At 34.1% G+C, this 27,802-nt stretch overlaps 1 protein-coding gene across 2 annotated transcripts in view; it reads right to left on the bottom strand.

Annotated features, from left to right (window-relative positions):
- Positions 1-5,388: 5,388 nt before the first annotated feature.
- Positions 5,389-27,802, bottom strand: part of LOC150103091 (uncharacterized) — an 86,201-nt gene continuing 63,787 nt past the window's right edge. For both annotated transcript variants that reach the window (XM_090398576.1, XM_090398577.1), the window contains 2 exons: positions 20,329-20,389; positions 5,389-10,792 (listed from right to left, as the gene is read on the bottom strand). In XM_090398576.1, the coding sequence (XP_090254702.1) occupies positions 9,204-10,792; positions 20,329-20,389 (1,650 nt within the window). In that variant the 3' untranslated portion in view covers positions 5,389-9,203. The remainder of the gene's footprint in view (positions 10,793-20,328; positions 20,390-27,802) is intronic.

A 27,802-nucleotide genomic window follows, 5' to 3' on the forward strand; every position in this document is an offset into this window, starting at 1 on the left:
TTTCATTCCGCCTTCAAAATCCTTAATAATGTTGAGTTTTGTTTCCAAAGTCAATGCTTTTCTTTTCTTGCTAGCTGTAGAAGAATCGGACTTGCTTCTTTTGGATGACATTATTTTTTACATGATAAAATTTTTATCAAGAACATAACATTAAACAATCGCAAGGTTTGTAGACTATGAAAATCGTGTATGAACGGAGACCGCGCGAAACACGTCAGTGCTTGTTCACAGCATGTGTGACACTGGCGAATGCAGCCGGCACCTGAAAGATATGACTAGTGGTGGGGTGTGAAGTGGGACAGGAATATGTACATATAAGAAACTGCGTAACTCCAAATTCGCGTAAGTCGGGGTATGACTGTATATAAGATCAATCACTTTGCTAGCTAATAAAGTAGGAATTATTTGTTAGTTCTTGTTGAGAAAAGTCAGATGGGGATTTTTTTTTTATTACAAACTTTTCCTGTTTGCAAAAGTTTCTATGTTTCTAAAATTATCTGTGCATCTTAAATGACTTAAATGTGACGGAAGCAAATGTAGACTGCACTACTTACTCTACTGTTGTAGAAAAATGCTTTTATATCTGATTGAATCCTTGTTTTCTGTGAATACCTGCTTATATAATATTTCCTTGTTATACTCATTTTATCCTGTTAAAAATTAGATTACTTTCTACTGCTCCCATTCTCCACTGTACTCTAGTAAAGATTTGCTATCAATAGTACTGCAATCAATAAGAACTTTTATGTTCTCTTCACATGAATTTACACACATCATGTTAGAAAGTGTTGGTACCTGCTTGTTCTAATGTTCTAAACAAGAAATCCAGCAGGTATTTTTGTTAGCTATCTATTCTAAATTTTCCAAAACGTATCTAGAGGTTCAAATTTTGACAATTTCCTACTTGTGTTAAATTATCCAACAAGAAGCAACTTTTTAGTTTTTATGCTTATTTTGTCTGCCTACCATTCAAGTGCATCTTGTCTAGTGTTAAAAATACTATGGCTCTTTCTCCTGTTCTCCATTTTGGTTAAAGAAATAATCACAAACATTGATTATTAAATTATTATTAAAATTATTAGAGAGATTACTGCATGGTATTTAATTCCTAATGTATGAGGTGAAGATAGCCATCTTCACCTCATATACAATTGTGCTTCATATATTGATTGCCATCTTCCATTCAGTTGTTCTATTAGCAACTTTTCATATGTTTACCACTTCCTATGAAAACAATGGGCAATGCTATAGCCAGCTTGAATGAACAAGTGGGCATCTCTACATGTCCACTTGCTTCACTCTCCCACCTGATTTCAAATCCCACATAGCACAAATATTTGTGAAAGATTTTAGGTGGGTATTTGTCACCCAGCATGAAACTAGTGTGTCCTTACAAAGCCCGAAGTGGTTTGAACAATATCATAATCAGTCTAAAAATGGGGAGAATGTTATCTGCTAACCCACCAGTGGTACTAAATGTGCTAGGTTACCAACTATTTGTAGACAGAACTAACATAAAAATGCATCATCACTTTAGTAGTAACCAACATCAAGATAGATGAAATAAAATACAGAGAAACTAATTAGACTGGAAAGCAATTCTACATTAAACATCCTGTTACTATTCATATTTTATGGTTTAATAAAATGAATGAATTAAAGGATTTTAATTAACGACTCCTTTAATAGATTCTGCGGTACACTACTTCTACCACAGAGAGAGTAAGTAGTGTGCACATGAACAGGAAGTACAATATAAGACAGTAACTTGCACCGGGCAATACAAACTAGAAATAGACTTCAGCCTTCTTGTTTCCACTTCAAAGGTGTAGGCATCAATTGTTGAGGTGATGGTTCCAGAGTAATAGCACATTCCAATTGTGGTATGGGCAGTTTCACATAACCAATTTTAAGCAATCCTAATATAAGTGTTCAGACCACTGATAGAGGTCTACAATCCATGCTGGTTGCTCCACTTGAAAGAACAAACTCAAAAACAGCGGACACATTGCTGGTGTGGATTCTTCTCTTTTTTTTTAGCAATTAAAGAGTAATAAATATCCATTCTTTCAAGGCCAAATAACATTTGAAACTAACATCATTTATTAGTGCTTTTGATAATGGTTTCACTAAACTGATTCCAACAGCAGCCAGGGTTTTTCAATATTTTAGTTATTGTATTTTGTGAAATTGCATTTCATATAAACAAACCTTGTCAGTACATGCATAAGCCATTGAATAAAGAGCAATGGCAGCTTCAAAATTTACATAATTCAAATATTAAATATTCTTTTAACCATATAGCCCCACCCCCTTTCAAATAATAGTTTTGAAACTATTATTTGAAAGGGGGTGGGGTTATATAAACTTCAGCAAATGGAATTACTTTGGTATCGCACCACTTAAAAGCTTACAGTGCTCAGGAACCAAACTGAAGCCTTCTTGGCTCTTTCAACATGATTTATGCATTCATGAGTTTACTTATAACTTCTCAATGTGGGGTTACTATGGCAATGAGAAATATTTCACTAGTAGAAATTTGTCTGGTCTTAACAAGAACCAAAAGGTTTCAAATTACTAACCAGTATTAAGGATGGTTTGTGATCTTTCAATAGCACACTACTAACACTGAGGCAGAAGTTTTTATTTTTGTTTGTTCTTATAAGCTTTATCTTTTTTTGAAACAAAGATTTAAATGCAATTTTGCTATGAAAGAATAATGGATATTTAACTCTTCTTTAAACACAAAATTAAAATCTTATAGGCACTTTCTTCAATTATCATGTGGAACATTTTAAATGCCATGTTGGAGATGACAAACTCAAATCATCAAATATTAAAAATATTCTCTATTTAGCCACATGGTTCAAATCAAATATATCAGCAATCTTATCCATGCCCACCTCAGCTCACTTTTTTAAATGCTAATACATATCTTCCTAATGGTACCTTAACTCTCTGTCACACACACCAAATCATATCATACTGGATATGATACAGTGAATAGGAAGCCATTATTACTGGCTTCCTATCAGCAATTTTCTTTCCAATTTAGTCTTATTTTTCAAGACTCCACTAGTCAGGTATGTCTTCTAAGGCACCTCTAATTACATAAAATCACCCTACATCTTTGCCTCTATCTTCAACACCTCTTTGGCAAACTTGGTATTCTGTTTAAGTGATGATACCACCTTAAATTAGCTTGCTCACCTACACATTCTTGAATGCTAACAATGTTAAGTTTCTTACTAATTTTTAATGATTCTGCCACTAATGCAATTTGTTCACTCTCTCTACTTTTGCCCTTACTCTCATATCTGTGATCTTTAGGATCAAGTTTCATTTCTAACCCAGTTCTTACAAAAATTGGTTTTATTATTATTATACAACACCTCCAGGGAGTCCAAAGACTCACGAGAGGGCAACTACTCTACAACTCTGTCTCCACCATCATATACACCAACACCATCTACTACCCACCGTCACCACTAGTATTTACACCAATGCCATCTACTGCCCATTGTCATCACTAGCATTTTCACAGACAATCACAAACAGACATATCCAGGGCAGAATTTGAACCTGTAGCCTTTTGGCTGGAGAGCAGATGCGCTGACCACTCAGCAAACCAGACCGGTTTACTAAACTAGCTGCAATTTGACTGATCTCTTAATTCCATATAAATTTATTTAATAGACTCCCTTCCATATTCTCCTTTTGTTTCCATTTCCATATTTAATTTGCCTCCATTAAAAATTGTGCCTAAAAGAGCTGAGTTATTTTACTTGTTCTACACCTTGTTCATACAGGATACAGTTAGCATTTTCCACGTTCTTGCCCATTTTCAGTTTTCTTAATTTAAATTTATTTTCATGGTAAGTACACAAACTGTGCATACGGTTTTCTGTATGTGTACATATCCGTAAATAAAGTGACTCACATAGCAGTATCTAAAACTGAAAGTTTGTGTTCATCTCCCTCTGCCTCCCAACAATATGGTATTATAAAAAGGAAAGCAAAAATTAAACATGGAAATAAAAAAGAACAGGTGACTATAGATAACTGGTATAGAACTCAGCTGAATAAATTTATAATGGAATAAGAGAGAATTTAGCCAAAACACTAAACTAGCAATATATAAGACAGTGGTTAAATTACTTTTGAATCCAAGACTAGGGTTAAAAATGAAGCACTTGATCAAAGCCGACAGAAAACTGATACGAGTTCTGAGAACTATTAGGGATCCATACAGATGATATAAATAGCAGAATCTTATTAAAAATGAGATGTTAAGAAGGAACTTGATATTGTTAGCAATTAAGAATGTGTGAGCAAGGCCAATATTCTCTTACATCCAGAGTACCTTACAGAAAAGCAACTAAAGGTCTTATCCCATCCCTATTGGTTCCAGATGCATATAAGTTCCTTGTACTTTGTCCATTAATGGTACTTCAATGAAGTATCGTTAATGGACCTTATACAAGATGCTTATTTTGTATTAAGCCCTGTTACAACTTTAAATATGGATTTATTAACCAGTCAATAAGAATACTGTGAAGTAGAATAAAACAAAGATATCTGTGGTACCTACAGTTATTTATGGACACAGTCTAACAACACAGTTGGGTCTATACCAACCATACAAACATATTTATTCTATATTATATATATATATATATATATATATTTATTACACATTATTATTATTAAATAAGTTGCAAAGGGAACAAAACCTGCAGGACTTGAATCGGTAACTAAAATGTTCAAGCCATTTACAAGTTAGCAGATTAAAATATAATAGAAATAGAAATGAATACCATTATGCACAGTTTTCCAACTGTATTTAATCATTGCAAAACAAAACAAAAAGGGAGAAAGAAATTTTACACCTGCATGATAAATTAAAACATCACTCAACTGAAATTAGTGGGAAGTCATTTACAAAAAAATTAATGTGAAATTAAAGATGGTTAACAAAAATTATTTTAAGCTGGCAATTGTGGATTAAACAATATTAGAGTTGTTCTTTAATAAAATATACCAAGTAAGTAGCACTTTTTGGTTTTATGATTATGATTTCTAAATGAATAAATCAAAACTATAGAGAAAATCGTAAGCTACCACTACAAAGGTGATCAGTGACACAAATAGTATACTCAAGTATTTAAATAAGGATATAAACAGTGCAGACCCTTTGGCTGGCAATTTACTGGGAAAGATGTGATTTGGTACCAATGGCATAGATAGAGAATTTGTATCTAAACAATGAAAATTATTCTGCAGAAGCACCCCCTTCCTGTACTGAATCAATGTTTTGCGTAAAGTGTAACAGTATCGCAAATCATTCCCTTAAAGAGTGTGCTAAAAAGGAAGTTGGTCAAACCAGCATTAAAGGAGATTATTATTAATAAGGGAAAACATAATATATATACACACAGAGGTAACTTTCAAGTGCAGCCAAACTATTTATAATAAAAGTTTAATGCGTTATCACTGCTATTATTAAGACAGAGCAAATATTACATAAAAAGGGAAAAACCTGGACTATTACATCAAGAAATGTGTCATTCTTTAAGAGCACCAATACAATGTTCCATAACATTCCTGTATAATATAAATATTAAATACAATGAAAAAAGATAAAGATCAGTCTGATGTAATTACAACATCCAAGTATTAGAACTTGTGGTTCATATATAAACTAAATAGCAACAGAGATTTCATTTTTTATAAAACATTCTTTGAGAATATTAGAAACTTGTTCATAAAATGCTGAAAACTAATATGCTAATTTATATTCTTAGAAGATATTCAATAAAAACAAAAGGAATAAGTTATCATTTTTAGAATTTTATATTCAAAAGGAAATGGGAGAAAGAGAAACAAATGATAAACAGAATAAGGCACAAATTCTGGAAATTTATCTGTCAAGCCAGAAGTTCATCAATGCAAACCTACTGAAAAGAGGGTATTCTTGAAAATCAATGCAATTCTCAATAAACATCCAGCATCTTTTCATGAAAAGATCAATCACATACTTCGTTAAAAAAAAAAAAAAAATAAAAAAAAATAAAAAAAAAAAGGTGGAGTGGAGGTTCTAACCATACAATAAAAAGATGAGATTAAAACAAAATTGTTATTCTCTATATTTTATGAAAACATAATTCCTACATTTGGTCCAGTGGCTTTTTTTTTTTTAATATTTCATTTGAAAATCAAATCATTTAAAAAAACCCAAATAATCCTTATAATTTTTAAATTCATTAAGCACACAAAATATTTACCTATTGAAAACATCATTGCATACCACCTAATATATGCATAGTAAGGGAGAATGTATAACCATTCATTTTCAATTCTGTTTGTGAATTACTTCACAACCATTAATGTTAAACCACAGTTTTTAAACATTTCATGCAAACCTGGAACTGCACAAAAATACATACACAACTTAAATCAGCAATACACCAATTACCATTTTGATAAAAACAGTTAAGTGACATGATATTCATTATTTCATTCGTGATTTTTATTATACATTACAGATTTTTAAAAAATTCAACATTTTTTAACTTTGACTGTAGATGAATTCGTACTACAGATTAAAATACTTCGGAAACTGTATTTAATGTCCTAGTCATTTTCTAAAATACAATTTTTTTGCTGATTTAGTAGTGTTATAATAGCATTTTAAATATGCATACAATAAATATCAGTGATCACAGAAGAAATTACATCTACAAACAGCAAATTCACTCTGCCAAGTAATTTGACACTGTACAGCCATATTATGATGGAAGGAAAGAAAACATTGCTGTCAAGTTAATTACTGAATATCTGGAAAGAGAGGAAGAGAACACTTGAAATATTTAATTAAGTGACATTCTAACAGTAGAATCAGCTCTAGTTTAGCAGTAAGATAACCTACTACAACAGACCTCACTCTTCTTTAAATGACAATATTAGCCATAAATGAGTGGAGATTTCTAAATTTTTCTTTTTTTTTTTTACATAAAACTCAATAACAAATGTCATGCTGAGTAAGAAAGCTAAAATAATCCTAATTTAATAATGTGAATTAAAACCAAAAACAAGCACATAACAGCTGAATATAACTGGCAAACTGGTACTAATTAAAGCACAGTAAATATAATACAGGAAAAGTGAATGCCGAGTATCTTAGGAAGTTAAGTGATGAAACTACAATAGTAGAACAGTATGCCACCATTGACGATAAAAGCTAAAATACATTAATAGATAAAAATCAAAAGATGTCCATGGCACGTGACAATTTAGGCACCTTAATCTGAAAATTAGGAATCATTATTGGCCAAGCATGTTTTATATAGGATGAATTTAAATAGACGATATAGCTGCTATTTATATATTTTTTAACTGCACTGATAGGATGTCTCTTATGAAGTATCTTTTAAAATGTAAATAACTGATTTTAGTAGCCCTGTATATGAAGTATGAACCAAACTATTATTACTTCTCATATGCCATCACAGAATAAGATAGAAGATAATACTGCTTTTCTCTCCCATGAATAATATGTTAGCTGTGTTATTTTATACAACTGGTTGGTGCACAGAATAACACATGGATAAAAATAACTGAAATTACATAATATTTGAGCAAACACATCTAAATCTCTTTGTGTAGTGCAATTATAACACTTATTTGCTATAGCTAATGGAATCTATTAATGTAATACTGTGTTATATATTTTATAATGCATGAATTAGGTTGCCTGTCATTCTTAAATTAAAACACAAAAATACCAATTATAAAATAATTGCTACGCATTTCTTTACAAAGTACTATATACCTGATAAAGATAAATGTGGGAAATCTTACTGTTTAGTATACAGAACTATGTGAAAGCAAAACAGTAAATAAAATTCACCATACAAATTTGTGCCTTTATTCAGATAAAGTTTTTGAGAAAACAAGTGAGAGAAAAAAGATGGAAAATTTAGTGCTTTCCCTGTAAATATTAATTACAAGAACACCACCTTTAAGTACCAATTGAAAGACAAAGCACTTTACAGTAACTTTCAGAGAGGTGGGGGAGAAAGGAAATCTTTCCTGCATGTTCAAATACTGCATATCCTAAAGTTTTATTAAGAATATACAGGTCACACCTATTACAAGATCATATAAGAGCATATAATCTTATAAGTGAAGGGAAGGCGAGGAAGGAAGGGAAAACCATTAAACAATTAAAACATATAACAGTTAACTTTACAGTTTTCCAAGCACCATACTTTTGAAAATGCAATACAATCAGCATGATTAGAATGGGTTTTTTTCAGTGTTGCAGACTTCTGGAAATGAAATTTAAACAGTCAGCAGTAAATAAATTATATACCACACATACACTTGCTTTTCACACAAATATAAGATTTAAGTAAAATCTCTAAAATTTTGTCATCTAAGTTTCAAATACTCTGAACACTACACCTGAAAAAGCATTTGTGTATGTGTGTGCGTGTATATATATATATATATATATATATATATATACAGTGTTATATTTTTATATATAGATATATATAAACTCTTCATTTAACTACAACATTACTTGCTTATTTTAAACAATCGAAGACTGATACACTGATTTCAACAGTCTTAACAGGAGTGTGTAATATGAATTTTGATGAGATTCAACTTTTAATTAAAATTCCAGCAATAACTATTAATTTGGTAAAGAATTTAGCATGCGTGCACACACACACACACACACAAACACACACACATATGAAAATGATCAAGTATGCTAAAATATTAAATAAAAAAGCCAATTAATGAAAACCTAACTTAATATCCAGGTTACAGTTTTCTAGTAATAAGCATACAAACCAGAGTTACCTATGATGCCCCATAATCTTATGGCATTTAAATAATCCAGTCTTTAATTGCCAGTCAAAGGGCTCTTTTTCACTTATTCCTAACATTTTAATTAACATGAAATTATTTCAAAGTGGCTGAGCAGTTCACTGTAGTCAACATGCTATGAACACACATTTATGCACACAACACTATCTACCTTTTAATTTAAAGTTATGCACAAAAGCTCACTCCTTTTGTGTAATCACAAGTGATGCGTAATTTTGGCAAATAATGCCACGTTAGAAACAATCTTAAATCAAAATATGCTTAAACAACACTTTACATTAAATTCTAACAGACTGCACACTTTAGAGTACATCTTTAGTGACAGGCACATGTGAGTTGCCATTACTTTTTTCTTTGCTATTAATCTGTTCTTCACTACCTTCAGTATCTGATGTAGCAACAGTTTGATGGTCATAACCATTAAGTTCAGGGGAAGCACATTGTTTTTTGAATAAATCAGCCCATAGGGCTGAATTTGAATAACTATTATCATGAAGCTCATTTGACCCTTTTTGTTCTACACTAGATTCATCATGTTTCAGGGTGACTTTTGAAACACTGTCGGCTAAAACATCAACACTACCACCACTACTCTTGCATCCATTTCCAGAATATGCAAGAGCATTGATTGCAGCTTTTGTTTCAACAGGTTCATTTTCCGGTGTGATTTCTGAATTGGTTATTGTTATACTATTCTGCTGTATACTTGTGTTTTCAAAGCTACTAGCTTGTGATTTAGATGTAATATCTGAAAAGTTTTGTGTCCCATACCCAGCATGAGGCTGTGTACTCTCACTGCTAATAACCATAGTGTCTGTGCTTTGATTAGCAAGCTGCTCTTCAGGAACACAACCACAACCATTTACAGGATGAACCACTTCACCCATCTGCATTACCATTGAAGCAGATGCATGTGGAGACATATATCCAGCATATGGAGGATTAAACACAGGAAGATAAAACACTGGGGCAGAAGCTGTCTGTGGACCAGAAATATGAGAGTATGGAAGGGTGTGCAGTCCTGGAGGATATCCTGGTAAAGGGATGCTACCACTAGTAACTGCAAATGTTGATGGTGGCACTGAAAAAGGCACAAGTGGTATGGACGAGGCAACTGTTGTCAGATGTTCTCCACCAACATCCATTGGAGTCTGCAGTGATACAGCCATATCATCTGTGATCATTGTTCCTTGATGATAGCTATCCACAAGATTTCCTACTTCATTTGGATTAAAGTAATTACTGCTGGGAATATGTTTCTTTTTGGTGCGTCGATTATGCTGCCTGTCTATTGGGGTTCTGGATTTTTGCCTGTCGGATATAGTATCACCTTTAATGTCAGTTTTCTCAACTGCATGCAATGTAGTTTGAAGAGGGACAAGGTGGCCATAAGGTGCTTGCAGGTGGCTAATTTCAGCCATGTCTCCCCCTCCAGGCACAGTACAAGTAAAAAATGGTACCCCTACCTGGGGATAGCCACGAATATAAGGAAGGGTTCGCTGTATGAAGTATGGTTGTGGACTTGGAAAATGACCAACATTTGTGGCTGTGGGCATATTCACTCCAGGAGGTGGTACAAAAGCTCCAACAGTCATTAGATCGGGATTAGGAATGGTGCTGCCTAAAGGCGGAGGTGGAGGAGGAAGCTGTGGACTGGGTGCTGGTGGTGTTGAATAGATAACAGCTTCTTCTGTCGATGAAACTGTAATGGGATTATCAGTTGTAGATGAAACCAAGGTGGTGGTGGCAATGGTGGAAGTTGTAACAGAAATGCTTGTGTCATTATCAATAACACTAGTAGTGACAGCAACATCAACTTCAGTAGTAGTATCGAGAATAACATCAGTTGAATCATCGCTGCTAGGTGTAATGGCAGGCCTCTCAAGCAAATCTAAATCAACAAAATAAAAGGTAACATATAAACTTCAAATGTTGACAAACGCCTCAGAGATAACAATTCCCTATAAAAGTAAGATATTTATAATAAAATAATTATAAAAAAAATAATTTCTCATTTCTTCACAAAAATACTGATTTCCACATTCTATCTTTCATTCCAACTTCATTTACAATGTTGAGAATTTTCAGTACCTCAACAAATGGCCTTTGAAATCAAAATTCTGATCCGTACAGGATTTATAGTGCCACCACTCTGAAGTGATCCTCCAAGCATGTAAGACAAGGTCTGACTCTGAAGAATGATTCCCTGTCTAGCTTTTATATTTTTAAAACAAAAGTGCCATTCTTCCACTTGCACCAATTGCTGAATCTGATTTATCATTGATTGATTTTATATCAAAAGGAAATGTGTTTCTTTTGCAACAGACAGAAACTCATTTCGGAATTCACTTCCCTTAAACTTAATTTTAATGGAAGTGAATTCAACAGCTACTGATGAGCAACAATTTTTAAAATGAATTCAGGTTTTTTTTTTAAAAGAAAAACTTTGTTAGTGTTCCTTCTCATTTTTATAATTTTGACACCATGGTACATTCACTTAAGTAGTAGTAACATGCTGAAACTAGGGACACCCTGTATTTCTAAGAAATCCTTGTTTCAAAGTAATAATCTCAAAATAAGTTATTATTCCAATATATGGAATAACTTATTATTCCATATATTGGAATAAATGGAAGCAATACTGAAAAATTGAAGAAATCTGTTGATGCCGTTGGCTTGGTTTGTTACACTACTTCAGAATAGGAGAAATGGAAACAATCAAAATTTACTCTTTATAGTAGTGTTTCATGGGTATTCTTGCAATTACCTATGTTAACACAAAACACAAGCTCCACCCATTCATAAAGCAACACGAAGTATAACAGACCTCCTATCATAATTTTCACTGCTTGTGATGAAATGTTATTTCATTTTATTGGATTTCAGGTATAAGCATACATCCAGAAAAATGAAATAATTCTCTTCTAGGACACATGGCCTGAAGAATTATTAACTAACTGTGGATTAGGTGGCTATCAAATCAACACTGTTGATTTGATAACCATGATTAAGTCAAAATAATGATTATAACTGTCTTGGTTTAAAAATAAATAAAGAAAAATGCGTACATGCACTTGCTGAGATTTTAAAACTGGCTTAGCATTCCAAAATTAAGACCATGCAAACTGTCAAGTCTGATTAAGTCAAAATAATGATTATAACTGTCTTGGTTTAAAAATAAAGAAAAATGCATATATGCACTTGCTGAGATTTTAAAACTGGCTTAGCATTCCAAAATTAAGACCATGCAAACTGTCAAGTCTGCAAAAATTCTAAATATTTTGCGTTTATCCCTGAAAAAAATTATGAAAGAAAAAATATTAAACACAAAATATATATAAGACTTCAACTCAGAGCATTTGCCAATTAAGAAATTCAGTTTCCAATTAGCAAGAACTATTTAAAGATCATAAAAAAAAAAAAAGATTTTACTCAGTCTGTGGATATGATACCATGGAAGTCTTCAGCAGTGGAATACAATAAATAATTACAATTCTATATAACATAGCTTATTAATTAGGTTAAACGCTTTAACAATACTGAAGTATTTGAATAACAAAGACATTTAGGAATGAAAGTGATATTTTTATTCCATTTTTAACATGAGAAAGTTAGTAATGTTATACATTATACAGGGTTTTCCAAAATTCACGCAAGTAGTAATTTTGATAGAAAACACAGGTTTTTAATTAAAAATCGTAATTTCTTATTGATTCATAAAGTATACAGTATAGGGTTATGCATGGAATAGCATATCAGGTAAATGGCCTCCATGGCTTTGCTGGCGCATATGCACTCTTTTGTCGAAATTTTCCATGACCGTTTTGCATAAATGTGGCTGAATTTCGTTGATAGAGTGCTCAATTTCCTCCTTCAAGGCGTGGGCGGTCGTGGGCTTGTTGGCATAAACCTTAGACTTCAAAAAACCCCAAAGAAAAAAGTCCAACGCCATTAAGTCGCATGATCTGGGAGGCCAATTCTGATCACCAAAACGGGAAATTACACGACCAGGAAATGACTCATGCAGTAATTGAATTGTTTCTCAGGCTGTATGCATGTGGCACCGTCTTGTTGAAATCACATGTTGTCCACATCCATATCTTGCAATTTAGGCACAAAAAACTGGATTATCATGTCGCGATAGCAAGTACCATTAACTGTTATTGCCTTACCGGCAGCGTTTTCGAAGAAGAATGGACCGATGATGCCTCCAGCCCAAAATCCGCACCAAACAATGACACGTTGTGGATGCATTTGTTTCTCAACAATCACTCGTGGATTTTCTGAACCCCAAATGCGACAATTTTGTCGATTAACGAAGCCATCAAGATGAAAATGAGCCTCATCGCTGAAGATGATTTTGTGCGAAAAATAAGCATCCACTTGTTGTTGTTCCATAATCCATTCAACGAACTCTCTTTGCTGTGTGTGGTCAATAGGCATCAGTTCTTGAGTCAATTGAACTTTGTAAGCACAAAGATGCAAATCTTTCATGAGAATACGCTGTAGAGAGCTTCTCAAAATACCTAATTCAAGATCAGGGGTGCCAAATTGATGTTCCTGGACTCTCAGCAACACTCTCACGAACTGCTTCGATGTTTTCTGTTGAACGACTTGTTGAAGGATGGCCAGAGTGTATAAGATCACTAATTGATCCAGTTTCCTTGAATTTTTTAATTAATCTTTTCACAGTTGATGAAGTTAAATCACTATTCCGACCACATTTTGTACGAAAATTGCGAACTGTAGCTGCCAAACCTTCATTATTTTTAAAATATTGCTCAACAACGAAAATGCGTTGTTCTTTCGTGTAGCGCTCCATTTTTAATAACTCTGAACTGTCAGCTGTCACGTTGTCTTTTTTTTCTCGTTGGCAACACTTTACCGCACAAATGGCACTAAATTTAAATCTTGCATGAAATTTGGGACACCCTGTACAAGTCTGCTATGGATTTATCATCTTAAATTTACCTATTTTAAAGTAACTCCTGCATGCTGATTTTGAAAAATTATTATTTTTCACTATTAGTGTTTTAGAAATTAGTGATAATTATACTCTGTGTTCACTATATTTCATGAACAATTATAATTTTAAATTAACTCACCATCACTAGGCCTACCTCTACTAAAAAAATACAACATTAAATGTTGCTGCTGACAAGCTTAATTGATTTTTATTTTTACAATACAGAGAACTTAACTAATGTACCACTTAAGAATCCTTCCTGTCAATTATGCTCGACAGGCAAAAAGAAAAACTGCAATTTGTCCATCCTACCAAGGTAAGAAAGACCCATGATATCAACAAACATGAATCTCAACAAGATTCAAGGCTTCAAAATTAACCAATATGCTATGTCCTCATCTGCTCATAAAAGCTCATCCAAACTTGTTCAAATCCTCCAGTAAATGAGTATCAATCACCAATTTAATCAGAAGGCTTTGGTATATAAAACACCCAAGAAATAATGTTCTATTTTCAAACCTATTCAGAAGATTTTTTAGAAGAGGTATGGAAAACAGTTACTGCCCTTGATTACCTTGCCCATCTATATAAAATCTACAGTAACTACCTTTATTTGAAATCAAAACTGAAAGAAGCTTAGCTAATTACATTTTTACATATTGAGTCTGTTTAATCTGTTTATCCAACTAATATAATTTAGTAAACAGAAAAAGTAAACAGTTTGCAGTTATAGTTTGAGTAGGTTATACTGGTTACCTTATGTTCAATGTATGTGATCATTAAGATAACCTCTTGAGGAGTTAAATATTTAAAACAGATACTCATCAACTCAAAAATGTTCAAATCAAAAACATTTTAAAAAGATGGTGAAAATATGATCTACTGTTAAGAAGTTTAATTTTAAAAGTTGATGTAACAAAGTCGGCAACTGATCGTTTTAGTATAAATTATCAAATTCCTGACAAGTACCCTCAAGGGGTGTACAGGATATAACAGTACTACATGAAACTAACATCATTACTAACTTCCTATCTACAATTTTCCTCCAAATCAATCTGTTACCTGTCAAGTCCAACATTATCAGATCCTATATTTCTATCGTCTAAGGCATTTTTTTTTAAAAAATCAATCCACCTATATCTTGGTCTTCCTCTGGGTCTTTTTCATGCCAACCTGGCAGAGAATACTTGTTTTGCTAATCCTTCCTCTCCTGTTTAAGTTCCTTCCTAAATATGATATTTAGGAAGTTTTAAATATGATATTGCCATTGATGCCATCTGTTCATGCTCCTAATCTTTCTCAGGACTCTCATATTTGTGGTCAAGTATTTTATTTCTAACCCAGCTCTCAGAACCAAAAGTTAAAATTGGTTTGAACACTGTCTTATATATAGCTCACTGGTATTTTAACTTGTTTTCCTTGTTCTATAGCTTCTCCATTCACAATGCAGTTGATATTTTCAATGCTTCTGCTTATTTTCATTGTCTTGTTATTGCTGACCTTCATACCATATCTATTACAAACAGTAATTCAATTTAGTGAAGGGAATCTTGTAGACTTGTAGTGGATTTATTTAGAAGTATAACATCATCCACATAAAGCAAAGAGCCGACATTAACATCTCCAATTTTGATATCAGGTTTAATGCCACTTTGCTTCATCTTCTTATTGTGCTATCTTCTATCGAAGGTCAGCGACCATCTTGGCGAACAAGCTGCGGTCTTGTGCTAATCGGAGCAGTTGTGCACTGCTCTTTCCTGTCCACGTCTTGATGTTGTCAAACCATGATATTCTTTTTCTTCCTCTAATTCCTTTGCCATCAATTCTTCCTACCAAAATAGTTTGTAGAAGTTGGTATTTGCTGTTTCTCATGATGTGGCCAAGATATGATGTTTTTCGTTTCTTGATTATTTGTACAAGATGTTTAGCTTTGCCAATGGATTTTAAGACCTCTTCATTGGTAATTTTTTCTGTCCATGATATCTTTAGCATTCTTCTGTATAGCCACATCTCAAAGGCTTCGATTTTCTTGATGTCCATGTTTCAACTCCATAGAGCAGAATAGACCACACGTAACATTTCAGCATCTGACTTCCATGTTTAGGTCTTTATTGCAGAATAGTGTTCTCATTTTCATGAAGGACTGCCGTGCAACTTCAATCCTTGTCTTTATATCTATTTCTGGATCCCACCGTTCATTAAGCCAACAACCAAGATATTTATATCTTGACACTTGATCAATATTTTTCCCATTGAGTGTCAGTTTCATTGATGAGGCTGGATGTTTGCTGATGATCATGTATTATGTCTTGTTGATGTTTATATTTATTCCCATTCTTTGGCTTTCTATGTATACTCTGTCAATGAGTTTTTGGAGATCCATAATGTTATCTGCAATTAGCACGGTGTCATCTGCATATCGTAGGTTGTTAACAATCTTTCCATTTATTGCGATTCCCTCTGGACATTCTTCCAATGCTTTTTTAAAGATTACCTCTGCGTATATGTTGAACAGGAGTGGTGAGAGCACACATCCTTGTCTCACTCCTCTTTTGATGTTAATATCACTGGTGGTAATGTTGTCTAATTGAACAGTAGCTGACTGATTCCAATACAGATTTGTTATTAGTCTTATGTCTTGTTCGTCTAGCCTTGTTTGTTGAAGGACTTCTATTAAGTTAGTGTGTCTGACTTTGTCGAATGCTTTTTCAAAATCTATGAAACACATAAAGACAGATTTCTGTTTTTCTATGCATTTTTGTATCAATATTTGGGTACAGAAAAGGGCCTCTCTAGTACCAAAACCATTCCGAAAGCCGAATTGTGTTTCACTTAGAGTTTCTTCACTTTTTCTATAAATGTGATTCTGAATTACTTTCAAAAATATTTTTAATGTTTGGCTCATTAGACTAATAAGTCGGAAGTCACCACAGGAATTCGCTTTGGGTTTCTTTGGGATAGTGATAAATGTAGATTTGAGCCAATCTGATGGAAATTCATCACTTTCATATATTTCATTAAATCGTTTTTCAAGAAGTTTGATGTTATCTGGTTCTATTAATTTTAAAAATTCTGTTTGCACACCATCTGGTCCACTGGCTTTTCCTGTTTTACTTGTTCGTATAGCATTCTCTATTTCGCATTTCATGATTGCTGGTCCTTGAATGTTATCTTTTATATTTATAGGTTTCTGTCTAGTATCATTGAAAAGTTCTGTTACATATTTTATCCAAATCTGTGCTTTATTCTCTTCTTCTAGAACTATTTTTCCATTTTCGTCTCTTAGAGACACTATTTGCTTTTTCTCAGTTTTCCGGAAATTTCGTTGATTTTCTTATACAGATTGAAATTATCATGTTTCTTCTGAAGCAGTTCAATTTCAGTACATAAATTTTCATCCAATTTTCCTTGACGATGTTATGTGTTTCTGTGTACCTGGCTAGGTCTTTGTTTTTGTAATTCTTCTTGTATCAATAAGAGAAAGAATATTCACATAACCTACTTCTTCAATACTTGTTGTTACAATGGCATTCTTTAAGCTATTCCAAAGAGATTCCACACTTTAATTTTCTTCTATGTTAATCTGTTGTAATCGCAGGTTAAGCTGTGTCTTGGCACTTTTATTTATGTTCGGGTCTTTCAGTTTTCTACATCAATTTTCTTTTTCTTCTTTTGTGATTTTTTAGCTGATTTTAATCTAAGACGTACTTCTGCAACTGTGGGATATCTGCTCCAGGATAAGTCTTTGCACTCTTTATACTACTGTGGAATCTTTTATTTATCAGTATATAATCAATTTGATTTCAGACAATGTTATGTTGGTTATCTTGAGGCGATTTCCAAGTGTACAGTCTTCTGGGTGGAAATTTAAACCAGGTATTTGCTATTGTTAGATCTTCTTCCTGACAGAACTGGACTAGGCGATCTCCTCTGTCATTTCTGGTGCCTAAGCCATGTTCGCCAACAATTTCTGCATCACCCCCTCTTCCTACTTTTGCTTTGAAGTCACCCATCACTATGTTTATATCATGTTTCTTTGTTAGGTTTTTAATCTCTTTTAGGTGTTCATAAAACTCTTCAACATCTTCTTCACTTTTGTCAGCTGTGGGTGCATAAGCTTGGATGATATTTATGTTAACGGGGTTTCCCTTAAGTTGTAACAGCATTATCCTTTCAGAAAATGGAATCCAATTTAGTACTGATTTATTGATTTCTTCATCTACTATTACAGCTACACCGTGTTGATATTTGTTCTCATCATTCCCAGAGTAATACATTGTTGTATTATCTTGTTGACACTTTCCAGATCCTGGCCATCTTGTCTCGCAAATTCCCAAAATCCGGATGCCCAGCCTTTTCATTTCTCTTGTGGCATTTCTTAATTTGCCAGCTTCATACAGAGTTCTGACATTCCAAGTTGCAATTTTAAAAGTGGACACCATTTTGAGCCCGGAGATTCTTTGCACCCGTCCCATTTAAGGGACGCCGGGAACTTGGGGCCAATTTTAAGGGTTTGCTTGCCATGGTGGTTGTTCTGGAGATAAGGTAGAGCAGTAGTTTCTCCGTTTGCTTTCTACTCCGCAGTATTACAGACGTACACAATATAATCATATTGCCATCTGCAAATCTCTGATCACAAGCTTTTCCATCACCATTTGGCTTCAACCTTGTCAGTACTGACAATGCTGCTTCCCAATGTCAGGGGCAGCAACCCCAGCAGGTACTTATTTAATGGCGGCACTACTCGCCATGTCACCGAGTTGTCATTGGGCTTTGCGAGGTTTTAAGTGAGACAGAGTTGCCACTCCTGCTCCCCCACGCCCTGATAGCTCAGTCGCAGTTGGTCCACGGCTGCTTATTCGCCAGATTGCTCTACTTATATCGCAGCTAGCCTCCATATCTGAAGGCTGTTCCCCGATCGGCCACCTGGGGATGCACCCGGTAGTAGTCAGCTCTGCCCCCTTTGCTTCATAATGTGATCCATATAGATAATGAATAACAGAGGGGATAATGTGCATCCTTGTCTCACACCAGATTTAACATTAAACAATCTTCCTGTACTTCCTTCAATTCTAACTGCTGACTTACAACTCAAAAATAGAATATTGCTTGATATAATGCTCTATTGACACCATACAATTATAGCGTTTTGAATAGCTTATCTCTTGGCACCTTGTCATATGCCTTTTCCAGATCTACAAAACTTGAGTACAGATCTTTGTTATATTTCCATGATTTCTCAACTATTTGTTGTAAAGTGAAGATCTGATCCTGACAATCTCTATTTGGCCTGAATCCAGCTTGTTCTTCACCAAGCTTCCCTTCCACAATACTTCAACCATTTCTCAAGTATACTTTCATAAATCTTACCAGGAACACTCAGTAGAGAAATACCTATGCAATTCTCACATTTTTATTTTTCCCTTGTTATATATGGGAACTCTAATCATCTGGAATTCGTCCCTCTATCCAGGCCTTCTGTACTATGCAGTGCAACCAATTTAAGACTTTTATACTTCCATACTTGAGCCATTCTGGTTGAATATCATTTACTCCAGTTGGCTTTCCACATTTCAGGCATTTTCTACTTCAAGTATGAATATGTATTCCTGATCGCATACCTGTTGATTGTTTTTTTTTTTTTTTTTTTTACCACTGTGCTCTCATTGATTGTTTCATTTAGAAATTTTTCAAAGTAATTACTCCATACATCAAATATCATTTTCTCGTTTTCATGTTACTATCATTTAAATTCCTTTTACAGCACTCTTTCCTCCATTTCTGAGCTTCTTTATCAGCCTCCAGAATATCTTGTCCACCTTCTTGATATTTATTTTCTATGTTCTTATCAAAGTCTTCCTATGACTTCTGTTTAGCTAGTTTTACACAGTGTTTAGCTTTCTTACATTTGTCTCTGTATTCTCCAAGTACACAAGCTGACTTATTTGCCAGGAACTTTTCATATGCTTTCTTCTTTTCCTTCACTGCGTCTTTAAAACTTCCTGTGTCCACTATGGAGTTCTGATTTTTCTATCCTTGCACACAACTTCACCAAATGCCTCTCTAGCTGAATCAATGTTTTCTTTAGAGCTTGCCACCGATTCTCCCCAAGATTTGGTTCCTGTTCTCAAACTTTTCATTTTTTCTTGAATAATGTTTGGTATTTTAGTCTACAGTTCACATCTGAGAGCTGTTCAAATGAATATTTGAATTTCAATATGAAATTCTATTTTATTCTAATTTTATTCTGCTCAAGACTAAATGGTGATCACTTCCAATTTCAAATCCTTTGTATACCCTAATGTCCTGCGCCAGAGAGAAAACATCACTATAAACAATAACACAGATTATTTCTTTATAGAAGCTTCAACATCATCTCATTCTATAATAAATTAAATTTACTTCAATTTTCATTTTATAAGTGACAATTAATAGAAATAATTAAAAAGCATGCAAATTACCGTGCTGTTCAATATACTGCTGATCTTGGTCTTCTTTTGTGGAATTAACATTCCAAGGTAACTAAAAAAATTTTTTTAATAACTAAATCAGTTAAGATAGATAAAATGCAAATCTAAGAATGAAATTGTATTAAAATTCAAATGAAAGTCAGATGGTAAATTGCATACACAAACAGCACTGAAACATATGTCATTATAAACTTAAAACATAAAAAGAGCAATAATTTTGATCTTTGTCCATCTGTTTAGCTAATCTATATTTCTGAGCCATTACTTTATAAAATTTAAGCCAGGTTTCCTCTTTCTTTCTTTTTTTTTTTTTTAAATTCAGTGTATTAAATTGTTATGCAGATTTTTCTGTAATTATTTTTTCATTTATACCTATGTTTTGAATATGTCACAATGCAACCTAGAGAAAACTGTTTACAAATACTTTTCTTTAAACATTATTTCCTTGAGATCTTCCGTGTATTGTTTGGCTATTTTACGTTATTCAAATGGATTTTGAGCACTCATTTTTTATAATATTATTCTCATAGATAATGATTCACAACAGTTCTTGTTAAATGGATACTTTTTTTAACAAAAAGTTTGGCTTTCAGTAATAGAAATTAATTAAAAGAAGCAAGAGAGTATCCTACTACTAATATAAATTTACTTTTTGTATCCTTGCATAAAAGTGCCTGTTTAGCTTTGCAGAAATTGCAGTTGCATCCACTGCAATAGGACACCTAAAGATCATTATAGGTTCTACTCTCTAGAATTAACTTTTCTACTCCTTTTGGGATTTCCAAATTAGTCTATCTTCGTCACAGGCAAAGCAGGTCCCTCAGAGCTGTAGGATGGGTGGTCAAAAAGTTCCCACTCAAACTTCTCATTTGCCAGACAGTTTGAGCTGTAGTGTGAACTCGGACATTATCATACAAATGCATGATCCTTGTGTAGAGGCTTAAGTGCTGTGAGGACATTATGTTGGAGGTTTACTGGATTTTTTAAAACACCCAGAATGAATTAAATTAGAATTTAATACTCCTATATTTCGTCCTAGTCACTAGGACATCTACGGGGATTACAAAAACAATTAATGTAACATGCACACAAAAACTTACAATACTAAGCCCAACCACGTGGGTGACAATAAAGTCCTATCTAGGTGGAGCGCCCTCTAAGGGCGGTAGTAGGTGGCCTGGAATTTGACATTCCAGGCCACCTACTACCTGTTTTTGTAATCCCCGTAGATGTCCTAGTGACTAGGACGAAATATAGGAGTATTAAATTCTAATTTAATTCATTCTGGGTGTTGTAAAAAAACCCATTAAACCTCCAACATAAATGCATGATCCTCTCCCTCTGTAAACTCAGATCTCAATAAACTGACTAGACAATAACACGAGCACAAGTGTTTAGGACCATGACAGCAGCAGTTGTCTGCCACACTCTTTGAAAAGCCTTGATTTACTGATAGCATCAACAAATTAGGCATGATATATGGAGATGGCTTCTTACCTATCTTCGAAAGTTTTGTTAGTGCTAAAGGAGTTTCAACTACTTCCTTTTAGAATAGAAAAGGCACACTTGATTTATCTTTTTTTTTTTTTTTTTTGCTGGTACACACTTAACTGGATAGTCTTTTTATTATTATTACATCTATGGATCTTTGAAAAAGATCATTTTATAATTCCCACCTTCATTTTCGTGTTAGGCTTAATGGCCTAACACGAAAATGTTATGGCCAAATAATGTGACATATTAGAAACCTGATACTGCTTTTGAGGGCAATTAATTCTTATTCTCTGCTATTAATGTAAATTGCATGTATTCCTTCAGTCAGCCTGAGGAAAACCATACAATCTGCATATGAGACCAGCTAACTCACCTTTAGATGACTCAGAGCGAATCTTTACATAACAGATGGGATTGGAACCAGGATCTTTCTAACCAAATGGTTTGTCTGTATGAACTGATCTATAGAGGCCCTTTCATTTTCTACAGTCCACCTCCAAGTTAAATTCACTTTTTTTTAAAAAAAAAAATATGAGATGCATCAGAAAGTAAAGTCCATTCGGAATTTACTGCCAAATAAGATATGGGAGAAGGGTCGCATGTGCATGGTAGCAAAGAGCAAATCATTAGTTAGTTGTGATGCATTTTACTTTCATTGCATTATCGTTTGTTGCTTGTACAAATAATTTGTAATGAGTACTGCGATAAAAAAATTCCACCAGTTGCGAGTTTGTGGTGTGATACAGTTTTTGTTGACAGAAAACAATACTGCTGCAGAAATTCACCTATGACTGTGTTTATGGGCCTAGTGTAATGGATAGTAAGGTTAAGTAATAGTGTCATTTATTTAAAGAAGCATGCAGCAATATTTGCAATGATGAGGCCAAGTTAGTGAGAGACGATTTGGTGGAAGGAGTGAACATGTAAATTCATGAGAATTTACATGTTCACTCCTATTTTAAATTGTAAATCATCATTTTACAATTATGAAACTTTCTTTTTAGTTCCTGAAAGTTTCAAGAACAGTCATTCATGAAATTGTGACAGAAAAGCTGGGCTATAAGAATTTGTGTACCAAATGGGTTCTAAATATGCTTACCAATGCACAGACAGCAGAGTGGAATCAGCTTAAAAAATTCTGGGGTTAAGGAAATGAACTTTTTCTCATATTGTGAACTGGTGATGAAAGTGGATTTCATACACAAACATCAATGCAGTGGTGTGATCCATCTCCAAAAGCAAAAAAAAAAAAATTCAAACAGACAATGTTGGTTAAAAAAGATGGCTACTATCTTCTGGAACTGAATATCTTGCTAGTAAATTTTCTTCAACGAGAAACAACAATTTATGCTGATGCATCTTGTGAAATGCTGACAAAACTCAGACAAACAATTCAGAACAAAAGATGAGGAATACTGTTATCAGGGATCATGCATTTGTATGATAATGTCCGAGTTCACACTACAGCTCAAACTGTCTGGCAAATGAGAAGTTTGAGTGGGAACTTTTTGACCACCCATCCTACAGCTCTGACCATGCGCTTAGTGACTACCTGTTGTTCCTGCATATGCTGAAGTAGAGGTTCCCACCTCAGCGCTATCAAGATGAACAGCATGACTCCGTGGTTGAACTCATTGGCATGAAACTTTTTTGACACACGTGTGAAGAAGCTGGTGCCATACCAAAAATGCCTGAAAAATAAAGTATATATGTAGGCATTTTAGTGTATAATAAAACTTTTCTTCTCTACCGGTTTTTTTTTTTTTTTTTTTTTTTTTTTAAATTCTTGACTGAACCTTACTTTCTGGACTTGGCTCTTTATACATTATCTTTCCTGTCTAAAATCATTTATTTTTTAGTCAAGTGTTTGCAACAGAATTCCACAATCATATTTTGTAATCAGTATTAAGTTTATTCACTATATATATATATATATATATATATATATACAGGGTGTTCGGGATAAATTTGACAGTTTCGTAAGGAAAAAGAAAATCTTCTTTGTATCTATTAAATTTAATGAATTGACAAAAAAAACATTACAGGCAGAGTTAATTACAATACTATCAACAAGATTTACTCAAAATAACCACCATTAGCATCGATCACAGCTTCAATTCTGCTTCGGAACCTCGAACAAGCTGATGCTACAGTCTCCCTGGGAAGGGCTGCAAAAACTGTTTTAATTTTATCCATTAACTGGGCTTTTGTATTACTGGAAGTGCGATTGGTGTCTTTTTCAACTGCGCCCCATACAAAATAATCCATGGGGTTAAGGTCTGGGGAGTTTGGAGGCCAAACATTTGGACTGGTGAAGTCGTAGAAATTTTCAGACAACCATTTTTGACTTTTCCCAGAGGTGTGGCAAGGGGCCGAATCCTGCTGCCATACATACGGCCTACCATTGGCTACCCTTGTTATCCAGGGCTTGACTACAGTTAGCAACTCCACGAACAAAGCCCGAATTCCAATGCCAGGGTTCTTCAACACCTGTTCCTGCAGATTTGCGAGGAATTCTGCTGTACGAACGCAATCAGATCGTCTGCTAGGGATCTTTCTTCTTGCTACATCCTCGTAGTCACCATTGCAAGTCTCTAGTTCATGCCTGATTGTTTTTACTGTATTCAGGGAGCATTGGGCAGCAGTCGTAATATCCTTATTTTGATGGCGGGCACGAATCATCATGATACAAGTTATTCTCTTCCATGATTCAGGTGGGTTCCAGCTATCCATCCTTTCTGACATCTTGTATATGAATGAAGAAGGGTCCAAACTTTTAAATGAAGAGAAGTGTGTGTTAATACATGTAACTTACGGAAAAATATAATTAATTATAAATATGTCAAATTTATCCCGAACACCCTGTATATATATATATAGAGAGAGAGAGAGAGAGAATCAAAATATATAATTTTTAATCAAAATTTTATACCAAATCTAGAAAGTTTTATATAGCAATTATCCTAATACGAATTTATTAAATAATTAAGCTTATTTGCATACCAGATAAACATGTCAAAAATTATATACAGCCTCTCCTAGTCTTATCAACCCTGCTTTCTCATGGTTTGGCTTGTTTCTGCTAAAAGGTCTCTGGCAACAGTGAGTATTCCCGTTGCATAGAATACCTTTCTAGGGAAAGGAAATGCCAAGTGGATCTACCAGGTGGTAGATAACTCATCACCAGGGAAACACCACCATCACCCTACTTATTGGGGCCTGAATAGCCAAAGAATGTCTAATCTAGAATGCCTCCTTGTTAACCTTCTGTGGCTTCAGATACAATCTTAAGCTATGCAGTGCTACATGTTGCAACATTCACCTGCTGCTTTACCATACCTCTAATTCTGAAAATCATTCTGATCTGTTTAACTTCTTATCTTTTAAGCTCAATTTCGATCAATCCAAACTGACAAACAGTGAAGTCATCTTCCTTGGTGACTAATGTCCACAACTTTGACTCCCTTTCACTGATTTCATTGGCGAAGCTAGAAGAAAGGCAGAGATTTCTGCTATAAGCAAATGAACCTAAAACTGATAATTCACCTCCCTGCCAAAATTCACAACAATTCCTATTCATAGTAATTCAGACAATTTTATTCAAGTGGCATCTCCAAAGGAACATCCTTCAACCATTCACAACTGAGTATACTTGAGTGTTATGCTACAACAATGCCATGCTATAAGACTTAGTTGACTTTTACTCCTTTTCATGGCAGTAGAAAGATAAAAGGTATGACTTAAGCTAATGTTTTTCTTCTAGGTAATTTTTAGTTTAATTTACTGCCACACCTTAGCTCTGATAGTGCAAACCAATATAACAAAAATTTTTGAAGGAAAATACTTTTATAACTATTTTATCACAGCAAACTGTGTTTCACTGAGTGGAATATGAACAAATTCTCAGGTACAAAAATAGCATAAATATGACCCTTATATTGAATATAAAATTTCTGTGGTTGAGCATTGCAATTAATTTTTGGTATCGAGACCACATGCTTCTAAACATAACAGGTTTAATAAAATAATGACTTACTTTGTATGTACTAATTGTGAAGTTTTGATAACATCTATATGTAATTACACAGTAACCATAAATACTGTTACAACTTGAACAGTGCATAAACATTTAATCTATCAGTAAATCATTCACAGCTTTCAGCAGCAAATGATTCAGACCACAATTTGAAGTCCAACAGATTCAGATCAGGACTTCCAGGTGGCCAATCAGATGATGAAATATGGGCAGGCAACTTCCAACCAGTATTGTGTGGTCCTGACTTGTGTGCAAGTCTGAGTCCTGTTGGAAGGCCCACTGCCTACCATAACAAGGTGTTGTTCAGGAGCCATACCACAGGTTCCAGCACACTGCCTTGATACATTTTTTGCGAGGTTTGGGACCCTTTCTCACAGAAATGCAACTTGAATACTCCTTGATACGTCACCCCCCCCCCCCCAAAAACCATCACTGATGCAGAATGAATGACCTCTGAATCTCCTGGGTGTTAAGGTACGTGCTGTGAAACCATCTGCCTCAATTATTTAAACAATTCTTCAATGGTGAAAATCTTGTACTGCCAGAGAAGTGACTGATTTTATCATCTCTGTCACATAAGTTGTGGTGCTAGGAAGTTTCCAATAGAACAACAATAGGCTCTCATCCCAGGTCAGTCATTACATATGGCATAGTTCTCTGTGAAATGTTCATTTCTTGTGACTCACAAGTTGTTGCGTCCTAATGCAACGTAGTCAACCTGTTCTTTGACAATCAGATGTCTTCTGTATCATTATAATGGTTAATACTCCAAAAAAAAAAAAACATCCTAATGATCCTCAGCATTTTAGCATGTTGAAAATAGCAGGTAGATGCATTCCGAGCTTGTGAAGTGCTACATGGTTCTCATAATCTCCTCACTACATGGTAATCTGTATACAGCTGGAAAACTCTCTATCTCTACTGATAAACATGTGAGTGTTGGCTGAACCAGTGCTAATGGAGCCAGGCTAGGGCAATTCTGTGGACATCATCAGGGTGCATGAAAGTTATAATTTGAACAATACTAGGTAATGTTTCTAGTCTTTTTTTATACAAGTTTTGGTACCTCTGTTGATGTGAGTCCAATGACTTATAAAACCTTTTGGGTTATATTATTTCATGTTTAGAAATGGTCTTAATACAAAAGATTAACTGATGATGATGCTGAACTTTCCAAATGGTGAATGAATGATCAGCTAGTTTCAATACACTAAGAGAAACCATGTGAATACAGAATGCAATAAATACCAGAGGATTAAATGTCTCAGAGAATCCAAATCCATGTAAAGGATTAATCACAGAACACACATCTGAGATTAGCAATTCTTAAAATTCTAGTTTTATATACCTAGAAAGACTGACAATCTCATGCCATGTATCAAAGAAGCTGAACAAAAATTGTGGGGAAGACATCAAAAATATAGAGGCTAAATATCAGGAAGGTAGCAAAATGTTCTGGATGCTATTGAAAATGAAAAAGTTTAGAAATGGAGGAAACAGCACAACAAAAAAAGAATCAGAGATGATAAAGAAGACAAGGAAACCAAAACTAAAGATATTCTGAATATCTGGAGTAATTACTTTTAAAGACTAAATGAAACAAGCAGTGAGACAACAGTGGTAGAAAATATTCAAGAGAAAGCCGGAGTATACATATTAATAATTGATAAACTATCAAAAGCCCAAAACGTGCAGTCACTTGAAGTAGAGGTATACAAGTTTTGCAGTGGCTACACTGCATGATTCAGAAGGCCTAGTTGGAAGGTTGTTGAATTCTGGAAGATTAGAGTAGAACTCTCGTAGTTTCCATCTATAAAAAGGGAAATAAATTTGAATGTGAGAATTAGAGCAATATCTCTACTAGTGGGCAAAGTAAGATCTATGCCAGCATACTTGAAGGAGGATAAGAAAAACTGAAAGACAAGTTCAAGAAGA

The sequence above is a fragment of the Typopeltis vanoorti genome, chromosome 9, assembly GCF_054136105.1.
Source record: "Typopeltis vanoorti isolate ZY-2024b chromosome 9, IOZ_Tvanoo_1.0, whole genome shotgun sequence".
In the NCBI taxonomy this organism is placed as follows: domain Eukaryota; kingdom Metazoa; phylum Arthropoda; class Arachnida; order Uropygi; family Thelyphonidae; genus Typopeltis; species Typopeltis vanoorti.